This window comes from Seriola aureovittata, chromosome 4, assembly GCF_021018895.1.
Source record: "Seriola aureovittata isolate HTS-2021-v1 ecotype China chromosome 4, ASM2101889v1, whole genome shotgun sequence".
Classification (NCBI taxonomy): domain Eukaryota; kingdom Metazoa; phylum Chordata; class Actinopteri; order Carangiformes; family Carangidae; genus Seriola; species Seriola aureovittata.
Window position 1 is genome coordinate 29183921 of NC_079367.1, and position 18359 is coordinate 29202279.

Sequence of the window (18359 nt, forward strand, 5' to 3'; positions counted from 1 at the left end):
TGCACAATTAGCTCACATTTTTGTTTTTTAAGAACATAACTGATGACTGGATGCTGATAAATCACCCAGACACCCCCCCCCCCTTCTCGACATAATCAATTAATCTGGAGTCATGCATGCCATACATTTCTGCACCTTTCTTTATTCCATGATGTTGATATTTGACATTTCATCACAACACACCAGTATACATGCTCAGTAGTGTTGTGCCACCTGATCCTAATAGTTGTCTGAAACATGCCGTCAGAACTGAAGGCCTGTTTAGGTCAGCAAAGGTCACCAGCTTAATTGAACTAACATATGCAAATGATAACACTAATACACATGAACCATAGGATCTGAATTACAGCATTACTCTAGATCACAGTTAAAGACACGACTGGTTGCTTGTGAACAGTATGCCCAGAGAGCCAACAGCCACAGCAGCAAATGAATGTAAACCAAAAAATTATGTAACTGGTTCTTATGAAAAACTTCAGACACAAAAAGCACAAAAATTTCAAAGACTTGTTGATTCATATGCCTCTTGACAGTGTCAGCAAAAAGAATGATGCAGATTCCCCCTCAAATGATGGAACAAGATTAAAGGGGGGAAAAAAATCAACAGCAATCCATAGTCATTTCACCACCATTTTATATCAACATGGAGAAGAAAGAAGATGGAGAGGCCAGGAAGAGCAGGTCCCGTGTTTGTTCGCTAGGTGTCGCCAGAGCTTCTCCTCTGGGGACAAATGCGTGTTTCAGTCTACTTCTCAATACCTGGTTGAGCCTGCAGAGGGCACCATCACGCACGTGTTTCAACCACTCTGGAACATTTCAGACTACAGAAAAGTGGGGAGGGGTGGTACACAATGATGTTGACACTGAGAAATAAACTGCTTACTGATAGCTGTGTTTGATATTTTTTCTCATGAAAAATTTGAACATATATTCTGAACACACAAGAGTTTTACTTCTCTATTTACCCCGGGAAGAAGAAAAAGGCCAAATGATTGGTTTTAAGATGCACGCCCCGGCCCACGGAGCCGCTCTTCTTCGCTGCTGTTCCCCACATATTCACCTCCTGACATTATTTCTTGACTGACACATTTGGTGTTGTGTGATTCTGCTCTCTGCTGCTGCTGTTGGTGGTGACGGTGCTGCTGCTGCAGTGACCCAGTTTCTCCACAGGGATCATTACAGCTTCCTGTGATCTAACTCTGCTGAGTGACCAGAGGCCACCTTGAGAGGTAATATGGAGCGTGAAATATAAAGTGACAAAGGCCTCATCGTGAAATCCCCACAAAGATTTTTTGTAATAATTCCATTACACATTTCAAAAAGATACCAGTATCACAGCAAAACTATGATTCCCTATCATTATATTATAGTAATAGCAGGGAAAAGGAAAACTACAACAACATGAGATAAGAGATAATGAACATTTCAGAGGTCGGTGGGAATAACGGACACAGTCCCTGAAGGAATATGACAGCAATAATATTACATGATGTTCTCATCCTCAAAACACAACTTAAAAAGCGACTTGTGTCAGTCAGAGAATAACAGCGGCAGCACATTGGCACAGCATGCGAGAATGTTGTAATTGCAAAAGCAGGATGAATTTGTAGAAGAAAAAAAAACGGAAGCGCGTTCCTTTCCTTTCCTATCGTTTCATGAGACTGTTAGCTTTCTGGTTGGCAGCGTCGATGCGGGACACGTTGAGAATCGCCTGCAGACAGAGGAGGGCCGACAAAGGACACAGGAGATGAGTTAATAAGAATGTGGAGGACAGAGCCATTGGAGCTCCCTGTCTATCTGTCAAAATCTACTTTGATTTATTGCAATGGCTAATCAATAGTCTTCCCAAAGCAGGTTGTGCAAGCCTACAGTGCAAGTATTACAATCCACAGTGAACAAAAACATAAAAATAAAGCAATGGTTAGAAATGTTTGCATAGCATAGTCATGGATGGTTCAAATTAATTTAAAAACACATTATTAAAAAGAAACTATTGATGAATAAAAATGGATCTATCCTCTCTGTTTTTATGCATCTTTTACCACAAGCCCTGCACTAACCCCGGCGTGATCTGCTTTCATCTCTCTCTCTCTCTCTCTCTCTCTCTCTTTCTCTCTTTTCCTTGTCAGCACATCACAACAGACACAATTGCACATTTCCTCTTATTAAAAAAAAGCCACCAGCAGCAGACATGGTTCAGCTCTGTGGTGTTGAAATGACAAACCACTGCAGTGCTGTAAAACATCTCAATGAAAACCTGAACCTGTTTAAAGGGGAATGACTGGTTGCAGATCCCTGTTAATCGTTTTTAAGTTATAATGGTATTTAATGATAATTGGTAAGGTTTGGTATTCTCAGTGACGTGCTGTCACACTTCTATTTCATCTTTTGTTGTTGTTGTGTATCACAGGAACCTTATGTTAGCCAACAGGACGGAACTTGAAAGCCTGGCCAGAAGAGACATTGGGGTAAATCAAATCCAGCTCACTGGTTTTTTTAACTGCCAGTCACCTCGCTTTGTATTTGTGGGAGGCCAACGTCAGTGTTTTGCGTACACAAATAGATTTTTTGTGTGCGTGTTCATGCTCAGTCTTTAGCACTGTCGCGTCAAAGAAGGAAGGTTCTAGGTTCAAATTCATCTGCCTTCACCTAGTGCTCTGGTTTCATCTGATAGGTAGGTGAACTAGAGACAGAGGCCCTGTTCAGACCTGCATTAACATGCGTCTTCAGCGATCCGATCACAAGTGGTCAGCTCTAAGTTCATCAGTTCACACCTGGCTTTAAAATGTGTCTCGATTGACCACTTGTGATGGAGTCTCACTTCCTGCTTTATATGCAAATAAACAGGTATGAGCAGTTTGATCCATTTCCTCATAGAGCAGTTGGTCCTTCACTGTGGCACGGGACGCATTTCCCTTCACACTGCTAAAAGAACTTGGCCACATGTGGTCCGGACCACGTCTGAATGTGGTCTGAGTGATCGGGTCTCAGATTCGTCTTGGGTGCGTTCACACCTGAACTTAGAGCTGACCACTTGTGATTGGATCACCTGAGACGGATAATACCAGGTCTGAACAGGGCCGGTGAATTGCCTGTAGGAGCAGATGAATTTGAGTGTGAGTGGTGGTCTATCTATATATTAGTCCTGTGATAGACTGGTGACCTTTGACTCCACGCAGGATAAGCAGATATAGCGGGAGCCGTTTTTGTTTGTTGTTTTTTAACATTCAGCACCATGCAGTGACTTATGGTTATGTAAATGCTGACATTTGGCACATGCTGTATCGAGAGCAGTACCTCGCCCCGGATACGAGTGATCTGGGCGTTGTGCATGTCGATCTCGTTGCCCATGTCCAGAGCCATGCTCCTCAGATTTCCAACAATGCTGCCGACATGAGCCAGGTTCTCCTCCATCTCGTCCTCACGGGCGTCGTTAGTCACCCTGTGACGGAGCGGAATGAAAGCGGGACAATCATCGTCACCACAGCCAACTCCTATTTTAAAGATGTGAGGTTCCAGCTGAAACTACAGTCAGGTTCTTGTGTGTGTGTTTATGATAAATGTCCTGTGTTTGGCCAGCTGCCTGTGTAACTGATGACTGGCAGTATTACATGTCAGTCTGCTCTAAAGAAGAGCAAACACTCACTCACCATCTAGATGCCTCTCTTAACACCCAGCTGCCTACAATAACACACTTCATTACTCTCTGTCTACCTCCGTATGTATCCTCCACTCATGATCATTTGCTCCCTCTCATCCACGACTCGCGACAACGGCGGCTGATTGGACACGACGCCGTCCTGACCAGAGGCTCCACCCCAAACTGCCTTGTACGCCCCGCTCTTCTCAAAGGCCTTGAGTCTGACAGAGAGAGAGAGAATGACCTTATGAGTGTCATTTTATATTGAGTTCAGTGTTTAATGTGATGGACAAGAACCACCACTGTAGCCATATTGGTCCTGCAGCCTTGGGTACATTATATGTATTGTAACTGGAATACAGGTTTCTCTAGCCAGTGTAAAGCGTCTGTTAGGTAATGCATGTATGGCCCCTGTCCAGTATGAGTATAGCAGTGGTCCATTTATACAGTACAGAGGACAAACACGGTGTAAGATGATATCTAAACAGCGGAAAATCCTTATGACAGCAAAGCAAGCGGGCAACAAAAGAAAGCTGCAGCAACGGACGAACAAAGTATGAAAACTGATGTTTGAGGGAAGATCTGACAAATTGAATCAAGTGTTTCTCATTGTGCATGATCCACGTGCACAAAATCAAATCAAACAAACATCACGATGGTAATGCACTCAGTTGGAAATTTGTTACATACACCAGCTTAAAACTAAACTAGCCAGATCCAACAGTCGTGCAGTAAATCCTCCATCATGAAGGTTAGAACGTTCAGTCTTTGTTTTCAAACTGTATGACAGCGTGTTTAGGAGGATGGAGCGTGTGGTGCTGTTGAACTGTATTGCATTATACTGAGAGGAGCTTTTGTTATTTCTCCTATAGCCTCATTGATATGTGCAGAGAACATCACTAGCCTTACCTTCCTTACCTTACCTCACATCACTAACAGATCTCAGCACTGGATCACTCTGCATGTTCCTCTGGTGAACCCTGAGCTTGGAAAGACTGCTTTTAGATTTTGTGCTCCAGAGACTTTAAATATCGACCCCCCGAAAACATTGGGGCAGTCTAGAGAGACGCTTTAACATTTCTTTTTGAATTGTAATGTTTCTGAATGTAATTGTTCTGATCAGGAACTGATTTTGTATTGTCATTGTTTGCTTTGTTTCCTTTCTGCTTTTGTAATCTCGGCATCATTGAAAATGAGGCTCACCAAAATAAAGGTTGATGATGATGATGATGGTGATGAAAATAACAGAAACAACTGTCCACATAATGCAGTACAATTCAACAGCAGCACTAACTGCAGCCTCCAAAATGAGCTTTAGGTGGAATCAACACTGAAACAGTCACAACACAAACTCAGTAGAACGTCACAACGTCTCCTGCATTAGTTTTAGCTTGATCTACGTTTTCATTCTAAGTCACTATTTCAACAGAAGGAATCCTCTGGTGTTCAACATATACTTACCTAAGAATTATGTGTACCAGCCAAATAAACACACACACACACACACACACACACACACACACACACACACACACACCACCACCACCACCACCACCACAACCTACTTATCACAGGAGCAGAGGCCACAGCACTTGCCCAGGTCAGTCAGGTTTTTTTCGGCCTCCTTCATATCAGAGTTGATCTGATCCAAGCCCTCCTCTATACGCTCCAACTGCTCTATGGGAGGAGGAGGATGGAGGAGGGAAAAGATGCGAGGAAGATGGAGAAGTAGGCAGGAAGAGAGGTAGGACATAAGAAGGAGAGGAAGGGCAAAGCAGAAAGGGGAAATGATAGAAAAAGGAGGTGGGACAGAGGAAGAAGAGGATGTATAAGGATGATAGGAGGAAGAGGAGGAAGATGGCAAGGAGGTAAAAGGGATGATAGGAGAACCAGCAGGGAAAAGGATAAACAAAAGAGGAGGAGGAGGAAAGACGACACAAAGAATGGAGAGAGAGGACGGTAGATGGGAGTGGAGGAGGAAGGCAAAACAAAATCCAAAAAAGAAAAAAAAAAATCACCAACTATTTCCCAAAAGCCCTCGAGCTGAACTGAAAAACCAGCCACCAGCAACCGAACAAACTCAACTATAAAACTGACTCAGTTCAGCCGCAAACCATAAATAACGTCACTTTAAACAAAGTAATGCTGTGAGGAACTGGAGCAAACGGATCCAAACTGAGCTGAGCTGAGCTGAGCTGAGCTGAGCTGAGCCAAACTGAGAGCTAATATGTTGGCGGCTTGCAGTCTGGCCTTGATACCCAGTTCCATTATGTTTCTGGTTGAATTGGTATGAGGCGTGCAATGTTTGAAAGACTGTTGAATCTGAGGAAGAATAATATATTTTCAAACATGACTTTTTTTTTTATGTGAATATATTGGCATATATATTTATGCTTATGTATTTATGCTTAGAATTTCTTCTTCTTTGCTGTATTTATGTTTGATTATAATCACTGGGCAATTATTGTCACTTTCCACTCACTTTATTGAAGAAAATCAAATGAAACCTCCAACACAACAGACACAGCAGGAGTTTTACTCTGAGCTCCACAAATGTGCACTCACAGCTGTCATCTGCTGACCTACTTTAATCATCATCATCATCATTTTAATCTTCACTATAAATAACAGCTACTCAAAGCACTTTTCTTTGAAGTATTTATTATATTCTAAGCAAAATAGTCTTTTATGTGGAATATTCTTTTGTGACCTTGTGTGTCTGATCAGGAGTCGTTCTCAGAATTTAATTATACATTTTTTGTACAATGACAATTATACTATTTTCTTATATTATTCTATTTTATTCCATTTTACTAGTGAACTTGTTGTAAACTTACAACTTTTACTAGTAATGTAGTCACCACGACTGCGATTGGTAGTGCGTTTGATGCAGTGTTCATATGTGTGTGATCATTTTGATGCTACATAAATACACCGCCTGCCGCCACGCTGTGTGTGAGGCGCTGATAATGGGCGCATGTCACATTGCCACGATATACATGAGTAGGGAATCCCTGGTTTGACTTCCCGTCGGCTGGATACTTGTTGATACTTGGTTTATTTCAGCGGTTTAGTTCTTGATCTGAAACAGTCTGAGAAACACTGATCTTTGTACATAAACCTCCAGGATTGATCGAAAAAGCTGTGCAGTAAAGACGACAGAGGAAAACATTTTTGTCAAAGATGGTTTGGCAAGTAAGTGAAGTCCTCAGGTCACTGAGAGGCTTTAAAGTTGACAGTCTGAGGCCAACCACTTTGAGGCAAGAGTTGAAGTTTTTGTTTTAACCTGGTGTCATCAAAATGCCTTATTTTGTCAGTGTTAGTTAGTTAAATTGTTATTATTATCGTGGTATTTAAATACCTTATTTTAAGCTCATTAAATGGAACTGGGCACAAGGACGGGTTTCTTAAGCCACCAGCTGGATGATGGTGTGGATCCCGGACACCAGACCTACTTCCTGATCGGCCAGGCACACAGACCACAGCACTGGGCCATGTCTGTCAGATTCTTCTCTGCCTCCCTCATGTCCCTGTTGATGGAGTCCATGCCCTCCTCAATACGCTCCAACTGCTCTGTTAGGAACAGGAGTTTTATGGTGGTGGGTTTTATGGTGTTGTAACAACAGTAGAGACAGAACAGTGAACAAACAGAGGGTTTCAGCTGAGTGTTCTGATTGGTCAAGAGCATAAGGACCGACATGTACAGACCACGCTGACAACCCCCAAAAATCATAGCTCAAATCTTAGAGGGCCTTGAGTCGGCCACAAACATATCTTCATGGTTTCATACAACAGCTTCCGGGTCTTATCAGTTACCAGTTCTGTAAACCTTGACTAATCGACTCACTGGAAAGATGGTGAGAGCCCAAGTTATACCCTTGTCCCACAGAAATGATCAGGTATAAGCAGGTTTTTTAAATGCAGGAAAACCTGACTGTAGCCTACCCTTTTCCATTGCCGACAAAAGCCCAATGATAGCGGGTATTAGCGGGTTTTTGACCTGTGGAAAAGGGGTTTTATTTCATCTGGTAGTAATGAATGTGAAAATCCCCCATTCTGTGTAGCTAACTTAATGTGTAAATAGGACAGGTTGTTTTTTGATGTAGGCCAGCACATTTGTCTTTCTGTTAGACATGTCACAAAGCTACAGGAACTGTATTGAGAAATCAAAGTAATGCCAGTCTTCTCCTCTACCTCTCAGTTACTCAATAAACAAATATCTTTAAGTAACTGAGGCATTATTGGAACTCTCCACCTTGCTTCTTGAAAAACAAACATTACTTTATTACATATATACATGAGAATTTAAACACTGATGAAGTAGAACCGATTACCTCCTTGTTCATCCAGCATAACCAAAGATATGATCCCGGCCTCTTTACTCTGGAGGATGGAGCATATAAAAACACATTATGATCATCATGATGCATAATTTCCCTCCTTCGGGGAGCCATATTGTTTTCAAGTTGCTGCAGATAGATAATATATAATTGTCATGTGTTGACTATTGTAAATCCTTGGCGGACAACGCCCACACTTCCTGCTCACTTCGATGTTGCCACATGACAATACTTAAAATCTCAAATCGATTTTTGCATAAATAAACTGACACCAATGGCTACCCACATAACAGACAATATAAATACTAATGATGTGCTTTGTTGAATGTTTGTCAGTAAAATTAAAAAATGAAGTAAAAAAAAGTAAAATGAAGCCATTTTTAATATTGGGATTTACTAGTCAGCTAACATACAGTACATACAGACTGTCTGAGCAGTATGTGGCCCCTCCCTGCGTCTGACTCTGTTCTCACACACATTGTTTTCAACATGTCAAAACCCCAAATCACTTTAAGTTCATCACGTCCCAGCATCTGTCTCGCTTAAAGTCATTTAATGAGATCTATTTGGCCATTTCCTCCAGTGGAAACAACACTGGAGGAGGCTAATGTCGAGATGATGACACTAACATGATAATGAACTTCATGATTACGTTTGTTCGCCCACTGACTCTCTTACACTTTTTATATCTCTCATTTGTCGTTTCAGGCTCTGTAGGACATATACTGTATATATATATGTGTGTGTGTGTGTGTGTGTGTGTGTGTACCTCCTCAACAAGCTGCATCATCCGCCTTGTGCTATCCAGAGACTGAAAGACACAAAAAGGCCAATTTCAAATACTGTATATTGAAATTCAATTCAACAGATACTGAAATGAAGAATTCCAAACAAAAGTTTAGCTCTATAGTTGCCACAAATTCAATGTCATCTCTGTGACCTTCTATAACTTAGTATGACACTTTTGCAAACCTAAAAATGGGTAACATTGTTATTTGACCTATTCTGTGAATGTCCTTTGACTTGTCCTGGAAATAAGTATTTAATTTAGCACTAATTGTAGGTAAAAAAAAAAAAAGACAGTGTTGAAATGTTACACTTATAATGAAGTAATTTCCATAAGATGCTATGCTAGTGCAGCCTATAGAGTATTTGAGTCAGTGTGTAGCAGGTCAGCTGAACATGCTAAAATGGGCAACTAGTCTAAATGCAAGCTCAGAATTATATATGTATGGAGATTAAAGTTTAAAATGACTAGTGAATAAGTATTTCTTTCAAGTAATTTCCCCTGGGGAGAAATAACTGCTCTTTAAACTGAACACAATATCATGTTTTCCAAAATGTTTAATCAAAACACAGAATAGAGCATTTCTTTTCCAAAATCTTTGGTGTTTGCTGATGCTGTTTACACCATTTGTTCACATCATTCATGCTCATAAAGACTCAATAATGCACAAAAGGTTTATATATTGATTTTATATCAAACTCTTGTTTATCATTTATAGGTTTATAGTCAAAAATACACTGATTGAACTGCTGTTTTCCCTTTAAAGCCAGCACACAGCAAACATGATGACATGTTTACACTGTACTGTCAGTCACACACGAAATTCTGTGTGTGTGTGTGTGTGTGTGTGTGTGTGTGTGTGTGTGTGTGTGTGTGTGTGTCGTGCGCACAAGTGTTGTGTAAATATCATATCAATTCCCATGGACTTCCCCACTGAGGGGATGATGAGGTCACAAATTGCTTTGACCTGTAGTAGCCTTTAAACTCCGGGGAGTGTGTGTTTGTGTGTGTGTTTAGCACCACCCCGCATGAGCTCATCCATGCCTGATTATTCTCTTGGGAGACCGGTTGTCTCCATGGCAACCAGGTAAGCCAGGTGCCCTTAAAGGGACCCTCCCCTCAGGCACATGACTCTGTGACACCTCAGTAATACTGATCCTGCCTCTCATGTTTGTGATGTTTGTCACCCTCTGCTTGTCAGCTTGATTATTTTGAATCTTTTGTTTCGGCCAAGACATTCCCCTGACGTTTCTTTGTCCTGCACACACACAGTTTTGCTGCTTCCTGGAGAAGCGCTGGTGAAAGGATGGTGAATGTTGCACTCTGTATTCACCCAGGTCAAACCTGAAAACTGCCCCTATGAGGAATACGTCTATTTCAGTGCTGTTGTCTGTTAGTGTTTTATTGCTAACCATACTGTACTGAAAGAGTTTACACTTTCTTCAGCAGCTCTAAAGGTTTGTTGGAAGAGGGAACATCATAGATTCTTGGCTGGACCACAACAACAGGGCCAGCCCTATAAACATGACTGACTGACTGGCTGACTGATCATATTTCCACCACTGGTCAGTCGAGGGCCTAATCACTGAGTTTCTGGTATAAACAGGTTCTATTGGTGGGTTGTTTACAGCTGCAATGTTGCCATCTTAGCTCATTGTCTCTAGATCTAGAAACGTTTTTTGAAAGCCTTGGTATAAACCTGGTTCAGGACTGGACCATGTTTGGATGCTGACCAGGTTCTTAGGGCTGCACGTCTTGTTTTCAGGCAGTCTACTGAGCCGCTCTGGTTTACCGGCTGCTCGGGAACTGCAGGGAAGAGGAGGAGCGCTTCCAATACACTAAGCCTCGCCTCCATTACAGAAAACAAACTACTTTTATTACATGTATCATTATTACTAAAGGAGGCAGAAGAATAACTAAATATAAGACACATCGAGCAGAGAGAGCAGGAGAGAGAGAAGTCATCGGTAACTGCTAAAGAAGCTAGCAGATCTGAATAGCATGAAAACAACAGAAACACAGGAAATTAGACAATACGCTTACTGTAGCACAGCAATTAAAGCCCTGTGAAGAATTAAAGGGTTTTCTACCTAAACGCTAGAGAGCTTTTCATTTGAAACAGTTACAGGGAGTCTTGAGTTTGTTTAAACATGTAATGCAGCAACTTTAACACGACAGACGGGAGAGACTGAAAACGAGGATTTGTACTAAAATACAGCTCTGATCAACTCTACATATCAAACAGAGGGATACACATAAAGATCTGTTGCGTTCTGGAGTTGAAGTAAATAAAAACTAAATTATTGTGGATCCAGACGGAGGCTGTGCTCTGTGTCAGAGACTAAATAAGAACAATGGTCTGTCTCTTCTAACTTTCTCTCTGAGTGATCATGTTACAGTAAATACAGCTGAAATCACAGCTCAGTCTTTGTCTTTAATTTATGTGTTTGGTGATTTTGTCAGACGACATCACAGTTATAAAATCAGTGTTTGATCATAAGGAGTCCAGATATATATTAGGTTTTGACCTAGTCTTGTTTTTTGTTATTAACTCTTATTTTTATGGCCTGGTCCTGAGGTCACTGGAACTGGAGCCTCTACAAACTACCTTTAATTACCTGAATTTAAAAACCAGAAAAAAACACTGGCTTTCCTTTAAAAAAACAAATATAAACCCTCAGAAAGGCCAAACTACTGGAGAGTATCATTTTTCCCTAACAAAGTAACAAAGAGTAAAATCTTTCATTGATAGCTTTACAGGTATAATATTGGTGCTGAGCACTGCTAATGTCAAAAGCTCTCAGATGCTAACTGTGGCTTGATGACTAAGACTGTGGAATTAGATCTTCTGTATCAATTTATGTAATTTATCAAGTAGGTGTTTTACTCTGTTTTATATTTTTGAAAACTGAATATCTTTGTGTTTTGGACTATTGGTCAAACTGAATGAAACTATTGAGAACAGGTCTTGTCAGCCAAGTGTTGGTGTACCTGAAGCCAGTGGAGAGGCCTAATACCAGTATATACCAGGCATTTTGTATTACTTGACTGAGGGCAAAGACATGGCTCCATCTTGATCTGATCACTATCAGGAAACCTCATGTGGAACAATCAAATTTGCTGTACAGTCATCTGGTAAACACCAACCCTGAATCTCAGTAGTTTCTTGTTCAGTGAGGAGGTCTAAGAAATTACATCTGGTAGCAGGAAGCAAACAATTCCGAAAACTACTTTACATGATGATGACAACTGTGTTTAGGATTTGAAATGATCAGCTCTGATTTGTTAAAAGTTGATCCACGAATACTTTACTCTTATTTACTATTCTCATTCATTCTCAGGGAATATTCTCATTTATTCTCATTTAATATTCTCACGTATTCTCGTTTTATATTCTCATTCATTCCAATTTAATATTCTCATTTAATAGTCATTTATTTCCTTTTAATACTCCCATTTAATATTCCTCAAACATAAGAAAATTCATATTGAGTATTTCCAGAACAATGTGAGGGAAGTAAAACTTGTGGCTTTGTCTGGTTACTTTGGTCAGTGATATCTAACACCAACACGTTTTACAGTCAGTGCTTATCTGACTCTAACATAACTTTCCTTAGAGGGTAAACCCCTCTAATAAATGATAAAGCAATTATTTACAGCTATAATAATGAAGCCATTTAGATTTTCACTTACCTCATCTGTGACCTGATTGACTCTCCTCTGCAGCTCCTCCTGCTCTGTCAGGATGGGCGGGTCTGATGCCATGCTGGTTGTGTGTGTGTTTGTGTGTATATATACTATATATATATCTATATATATATATATACATACATACATATATACATATATAGATATATATAGATATATCTCTCTCTCTCTATATATATATATATATATATGTGTGTATGTATATATGTATGTGTGTGTGTGTGCTTAGTCCCAGGCGACCAGATTAGGCTGCAGCATCAGGTGGTTTTGGCAGCTGGAGAGCAGAGGGACACCATGATTATTTATAATGACTGACAACACAATTGACCAGAGACACAGTCTGTGACAGACAAACAGACATGCTTCACTTCAACATTCAAACAGTTCAATTCAAGTAGCAATGCTGCTTTCTAGAGAGACCTGCCTTCTAAAAACAAACAGCAGGTGCAGTCTATTGGCCAGGTGTACCAGCGTCCAGCGTTTGTTCTGTGTAGACCTGTCCAGCTGATTCCAGCATCAGTTGTATAATGTAGCTCTCACTGTCTCTCATAACTCAGCTGTGTTTGAACTCACACACGCTTGTTTTAATCATAGCTGCAGTGCAACAGTAAGTCCAGAGAAACCATGTCAGTAATTGGAGGCTTTCAGGTGCTGGTTGTCCGGACAACCAACCATTTACACCAGACATGAAGGGTAGTTAGTCAGTCAGCCAATACAACTGACCTGAAACTGTCCTCTTCAATCATTTCTGAATATCTCAGTCCGTCCGTCTTCACTCAGTTTGAGCAGTAAGGCTCAACATGTTTCCTTTAAGGTTGAAAAAACAAATATCAGCTAATCTGGTTCCACTTATTTCCAAAGTTCCTTCCTGAATTCAGCCTATTTTCAAGTTCCCGTCTATTTTCAAAGAACTCTTGAAGCTGGTAAAACAGCACAGGAAGTCTGGAAGATAGTTTCACTTGTTAGAAAGCAAAGCTCTGTTGGTTTGGGAGAGCAACATTTTTAGATACTCGACCAAATGTTAAATATTAGCATGTCAGTTGATTACAAGAAAAATGATGAATCTGTGAGTTCTTGGTTTTAATCACATTGTTTCCATAGTTGGTGAGAGCAGTTTAGAACTTTTATAGTTTTTAAGTTTGACTTAAATAATCCAGATTGGGTTGTCCGTCCGTCCGTCTTCAAATTTGGCACATGGCACACATTCACTTGGACTCAAGGACAAACTGATTAGATTTTGGTGGTCAAAGGTCAAAGGTCAAAGATCAAGGTGGTCATATAAAATGCTTTTTAGACATTACTCAAGACTTCACGAAGCAGTGGAGGAGGCAGACAACCATAGTTGACTTTGATTTGGGAATTTCAGTTGGTATCTGGTTGGTTCTGAAGAGGACTGAGTCAGATACTGAGTTTATATGATGACCAATTCATTATTCTGATGATGATGTGATTTTTGTTGGTCTTGTACCAAACAAAGATGTTCCTTTATGTCTGGAGAATATGATCTGGATATTGCCCATGGTCATATTGCGATTGCGATTTCGATTAATTGTTCAGTCCTATTCTTTTGCTAAATAATAATTCTTCTCAGATGATGTAGGTCTTTTTAAATCTGTATGACTGCAACACTGCATTAATGAATTCCAGATTTTCCACAACAAGCCTGTACAGCTAGTTTTTTAGTCTGTTTGATAAAGACTTGGTAACATCAGCATGATGGAGACACAGCTAGCTGTTGTCAAAACTGCACAACCAACACTGTATATAAGATGAATCTCTGCTCTCCTTTATAATTACACTCCCCTCTCTAATTAGATGATCAGAGGACCCCAATGTCAGTGTCCAACCAGGTGTCGGGTCCACACAATATCATAAAAACACTGCTCCTCTCGACTGTAGCTCCTCCAAACACACGGTGCTTTTCTTGTCAGGCATTTTGTTATCAGGCTGGAGCATCATAATTAGGCCTAACCACTAATTACCACCTGCTGGAATAAAGAAGAGGATCGAGGGGCGAGACAGAAAAGAAAAGAAGAAAGAGTTTTGATGTTCGTTAAAACAAACCAGAATCACACAGAACAGACGAGGACCTGCAACTAAACAATCTGTAGGTTCTTTGTGCCATAAACTGATAAAACCCATAGGTAGTTAATAATCCATCTGCCATAAACTGATGAATTATTAATGAATAACCCTAACCCAATGACCTGAAAGTGACCTGTGCTGGATAAAAAGTTCATCTTGCTCCCAAACATGTAAAAAAAAAAAAAAAAATCACAGCAGGAAGAGCTTTTCACAGAGTCAACAGTCAGACGGGGCAGATAGTAAACAATGAAGCCTTCCTGCCACCTGGTGCACATTGTGACGTAAACCTATACTACCTACACTTTACCTCTGCTCTGCTCTGGGCCACACCTTACAGCCTCACCAGCTCACTGCTCATCATCTGCGGGGAGCCTTAAACACTCGGCCGTCCAACCTTCGACATGTCCCATCAGACCACTGTGCTGACATCACAAATGCTCTGTCCATTTTCCCTACAATCTATAGTGTTGACTTACAATTACAAGGCACATTGACATTAGATTTCACACTTATCACTTATCAAATATCATGTTTTATTAACATCCAGAGGGAATCACTCCATTAAGTGCTTTTGTTTGTTTCAAATTTGCAGGTACTGAATTAAAAGAAGATAACAGATGATGACTGATGATACATGATGAAGAACCAGGTGGGACTGATCTTTAAAAGCCATGTCAGGAGCAAGTGAAGGACAGATCTGTCCATCTGTGTAACACACTCACTGCCGACTGAAGAGAAACTACAGACACACACACACACAAACAAACAATGTGCAGCTTTCACATCATATTTTACAGGTTAATTCATTTATGATGGTTGCTCATTGGACCAATCTTGTAAACAGTTATAGCTAATATCTGCAGGGTTTACACCTGCTCATATATACTTGTCCTTATTTAATGTTAGTTTAGTTCAAAGTCTTTTCTCCTCCTGTTTAAATCTTTGAATTATTTTTATATTATTTCTGCTTCTTTTAAATGTCACGTAACTACAAGGCTTGTTCTCTTATTATCAACTTGCACCGAGTTGAAGTGAACTGAGAAGCAACGAACAGTTTCTTTCAAGATATCTGCGTTTATTTCCTTTATATGACTAAAGTCTGATCAGACGCTCGTAGATAATCATCAGAAATCATCCCTCCTACCTTTCATCAGCTCTTCTCTTGATTCTCTGCGGGTTTTTTGTCCAGATTTGCGGCTGTTGCCTGTTGCTTCCACCGTTATCCCTCCTCAGCATCTTTGCACCGCCCCTCTCCTCCACACCGGCCCCGCCCCTCACCGAACACACCACAACTACATGTCAGATTTAAAACCAAACGTTCGCTCCAAAACCACAATGTTACTTTCCTTCAGGGGCGTCTCAGTAGGGGGTAAGGGTGGGACTGACAACCCAGGGGCCCAATGGGGGCCCTCACAAAGCCTGGGATGAAAAGTATTTTTTTGTTTGCAATTTTTTATTTCTAAGTAATTAATGTTGTAAGTAACTTTAAATTGGCTGAATAAAACGTTTGAGTGACTGAACTTTGTATATATAAAAAATAGTGGAGGCTCACTGTCACCCCTTACAGAAAGCGCAAAATGGTTTAGTCCACCCTTGCACAGATTCCCCAAAATATAAACTGCAGTTGAGTGATTGCTAATGCTGGAGTGCGAATTTGCGCTGTAAAGAGAGTGATCTATTCTGAGCCGAGCTGAAACCAGAACCTTCAGACACAGCACCGGCTCCGTCCAGCCCACACCTGACAACTGGTTCTTACGGCTTTTCCAGATTGCTAGCTTAGCAGTTGCTAACAAGAAATTGATAAGAACCAGTGCCTGTCTTTCTTTAACAGTGTACCTTGGCCCAAAAACAAAAAAGTGAAACAGTAAAAAAAACCTCTCCTAAAGCCTCCACCCACCTGTGCAGCAGCCTAAATAGAAAGGAGGACAGGAAACCACAAGATGTTCTAGTTTCTGTCTGCCTGCAAGCCCTCCCCAGTGCTGGGGTCCAGGTGAGCTCTGTATCTGTTTGTAGCTATAGCTCTGTTTATGATCCTCCACTGGAAGTCAGCCATCAGTTTTTCAACAGGAGGCTTGTACAGGAGCCGCCAGCAGCCTTTAGGGGAAGAGTCTGGTCAAACACCTCAGTCCATTTGGACTCCCTGAGTCCTGCTAGAGAGCCGAGGTTCAGGACCTTTACACAACTGTAGTACAGCTGCTTCTTCCCACAGGAGATGAATTTGATGATTGATGATGAGTGAGGGGAACACATACTCGTGGTCGTCACTCCACTGTTCAGCCAGCGCCCAGTCCCGAACAAAACCCCTCATTGGAGCAGACAGAAACTGCCCCACCTCGTCTACAAACCTCTACAGCACTCGGGACGACCTGATGTTGGTCACCTCAGTCATTGTGTCCAACGACATCCTCATTAGATTACCCAGCTTGACGACCCCAGCCTCAACAAAACCAGTTCTCTCAGTGGCTGAAGAGATCACGCCATTAGACAACAAGCTGTTTTTTAAACAGCGGCTCCTCAAACAGCCACATTCCAGGCCTGGGGTCAGGAGGTCGGGTGATGTGAAGTCGCTGACCTGTAGAATGCCGTGAGTCCAGACGGGTCACACTGCGAGTCCAGCAAGAACAGTTGTCTATCCAGGCCAAGTCGCCCGGCCTGGCTGAGGATGAGCTGGGCGGTAGCCGACCAGCAGAGAGCACAGCCGTACAGCAACCTCTGAGCCGCCTGCAGTCTGAAGGCTGCCATCCTGGATCTGATATCTATAAGGCCCTGCCCTCCCTCTGCCACAGGGAGATACAGTACCGCCGCCCGCAGCCTCCCAATTCTGTCTTTCTGTGTCCTAGCTGCCTTCATGAACACCTGAAACCTTTACTCCTCTTGTTCCCCAGCTAAGGCTCCCAGGAAGACCAGGAGGGGAACTTGAACTCCACCGCCCCGCCAGACAAGCTCCACTCTTCCCCCAGTTTATCCTTGCTGAGGAGGCCCTCTCATACAGAGCCAGGCCGGCCTCTAAATCAACAGAGGAAGGGAACCCACAGAGACTGATTTGGTACAGGCCCAGAGTTTTGTGCTACACCCCTGCTTTCTTTTGAGATATTAAAAGGATATTCCTGTGTAAACAATCACAGTATGATCTATAAAAACAGAATGTAATAAAAACTTAAATACCATATCTACACACGTTTAATCTTCTTTACTGGAATGAGATTTTTTTTTACATATAATACAAATTTATGCAGATATAATCCAAAAACTGGTTTGACCTGAGTCACATTAATTTATACTACTGCTAATTTTCATTACTATATGCACAAACAGAGAAAAGTTTGAACATTTTAACTGAACCAGGAGGTTTTCCCATAATTAACCAACCCTAAATCAGTATTTTACCAGCTGTTCTGTCTGGTAATAATAATCATAATAATGTTAATAATAATGATAATAATAAACTCTAATTATATAGCACTTTTCTCAACAAAGTTACAAATTGCTTTGCAGAAAGAAAAATGTTCCACAGTTTGATGGCTCGAACAACAAAGGCCTGGTCACCTCTAGTCACCAGCTGAGACCCAGGAATAACCAGCAGGTGGTAACGCCTTAATGATGGGATGATCATGTGTCTACTGGTTTTTTTCTTTGCTTTATTTTAATCATTTTTGATGCCTGAAATGATCTGGAAAAACATCTGGAAATGATCTGGAAAATGTTGTGGTTTGTCTTGGTCCTGACCCCCAGGCTGGGAACAACGGACCGAGCCACATTAGGCTCTAAAGTTAAACCAGAACAACGCAAAAAGGCCCAG

General features: G+C 41.3%; 1 protein-coding gene across 3 annotated transcripts; it reads right to left on the minus strand.

The window, feature by feature from the left end:
• Positions 1-122: 122 nt before the first annotated feature.
• On the minus strand, positions 123-15816 carry zgc:101731 (SNARE_SNAP25N and SNARE_SNAP23C domain-containing protein). 3 transcript variants are annotated; one of them, XM_056374268.1, is made up of 8 exons: positions 15705-15816; positions 12461-12749; positions 8750-8791; positions 7975-8023; positions 7096-7213; positions 3715-3861; positions 3298-3442; positions 123-1711 (listed from the first exon to the last, which is right to left on the minus strand). In XM_056374268.1, the coding sequence occupies exons 2-8, from the start codon at positions 12602-12604 to the stop codon at positions 1646-1648; spliced, it is 711 nt and encodes a 236-aa protein (XP_056230243.1). In that variant the 5' UTR covers positions 12605-12749; positions 15705-15816; the 3' UTR covers positions 123-1645. The 3 variants fall into 3 exon arrangements, with proteins under 3 accessions (XP_056230243.1, XP_056230244.1, XP_056230245.1); XM_056374269.1 differs by lacking the exon at positions 7096-7213 and adding an exon at positions 5206-5317 and having other exon boundaries at positions 15705-15814; XM_056374270.1 differs by lacking the exon at positions 7096-7213 and adding an exon at positions 5206-5312 and having other exon boundaries at positions 15705-15813.
• Positions 15817-18359: the final 2543 nt, after the last annotated feature.

What these genes read in the sequence shown, in the direction of transcription:
- zgc:101731 (XM_056374268.1), bottom strand. Translation starts at nt 12,604, where the DNA reads ATGTATGTATGTATATATATATATATAGATATATATATAGTATATATA. An exon ending in TGATGCAGCTTGTTGAGGAG is followed by an intron (nt 8,024 to 8,749) that starts GTACACACACAC and finishes TCCATCCTCCAG; the next exon opens with AGTAAAGAGGCCGGGATCAT. An exon ending in AGTGGAGGATACATACGGAG is followed by an intron (nt 3,443 to 3,714) that starts GTAGACAGAGAG and finishes GCTCCGTCACAG; the next exon opens with GGTGACTAACGACGCCCGTG.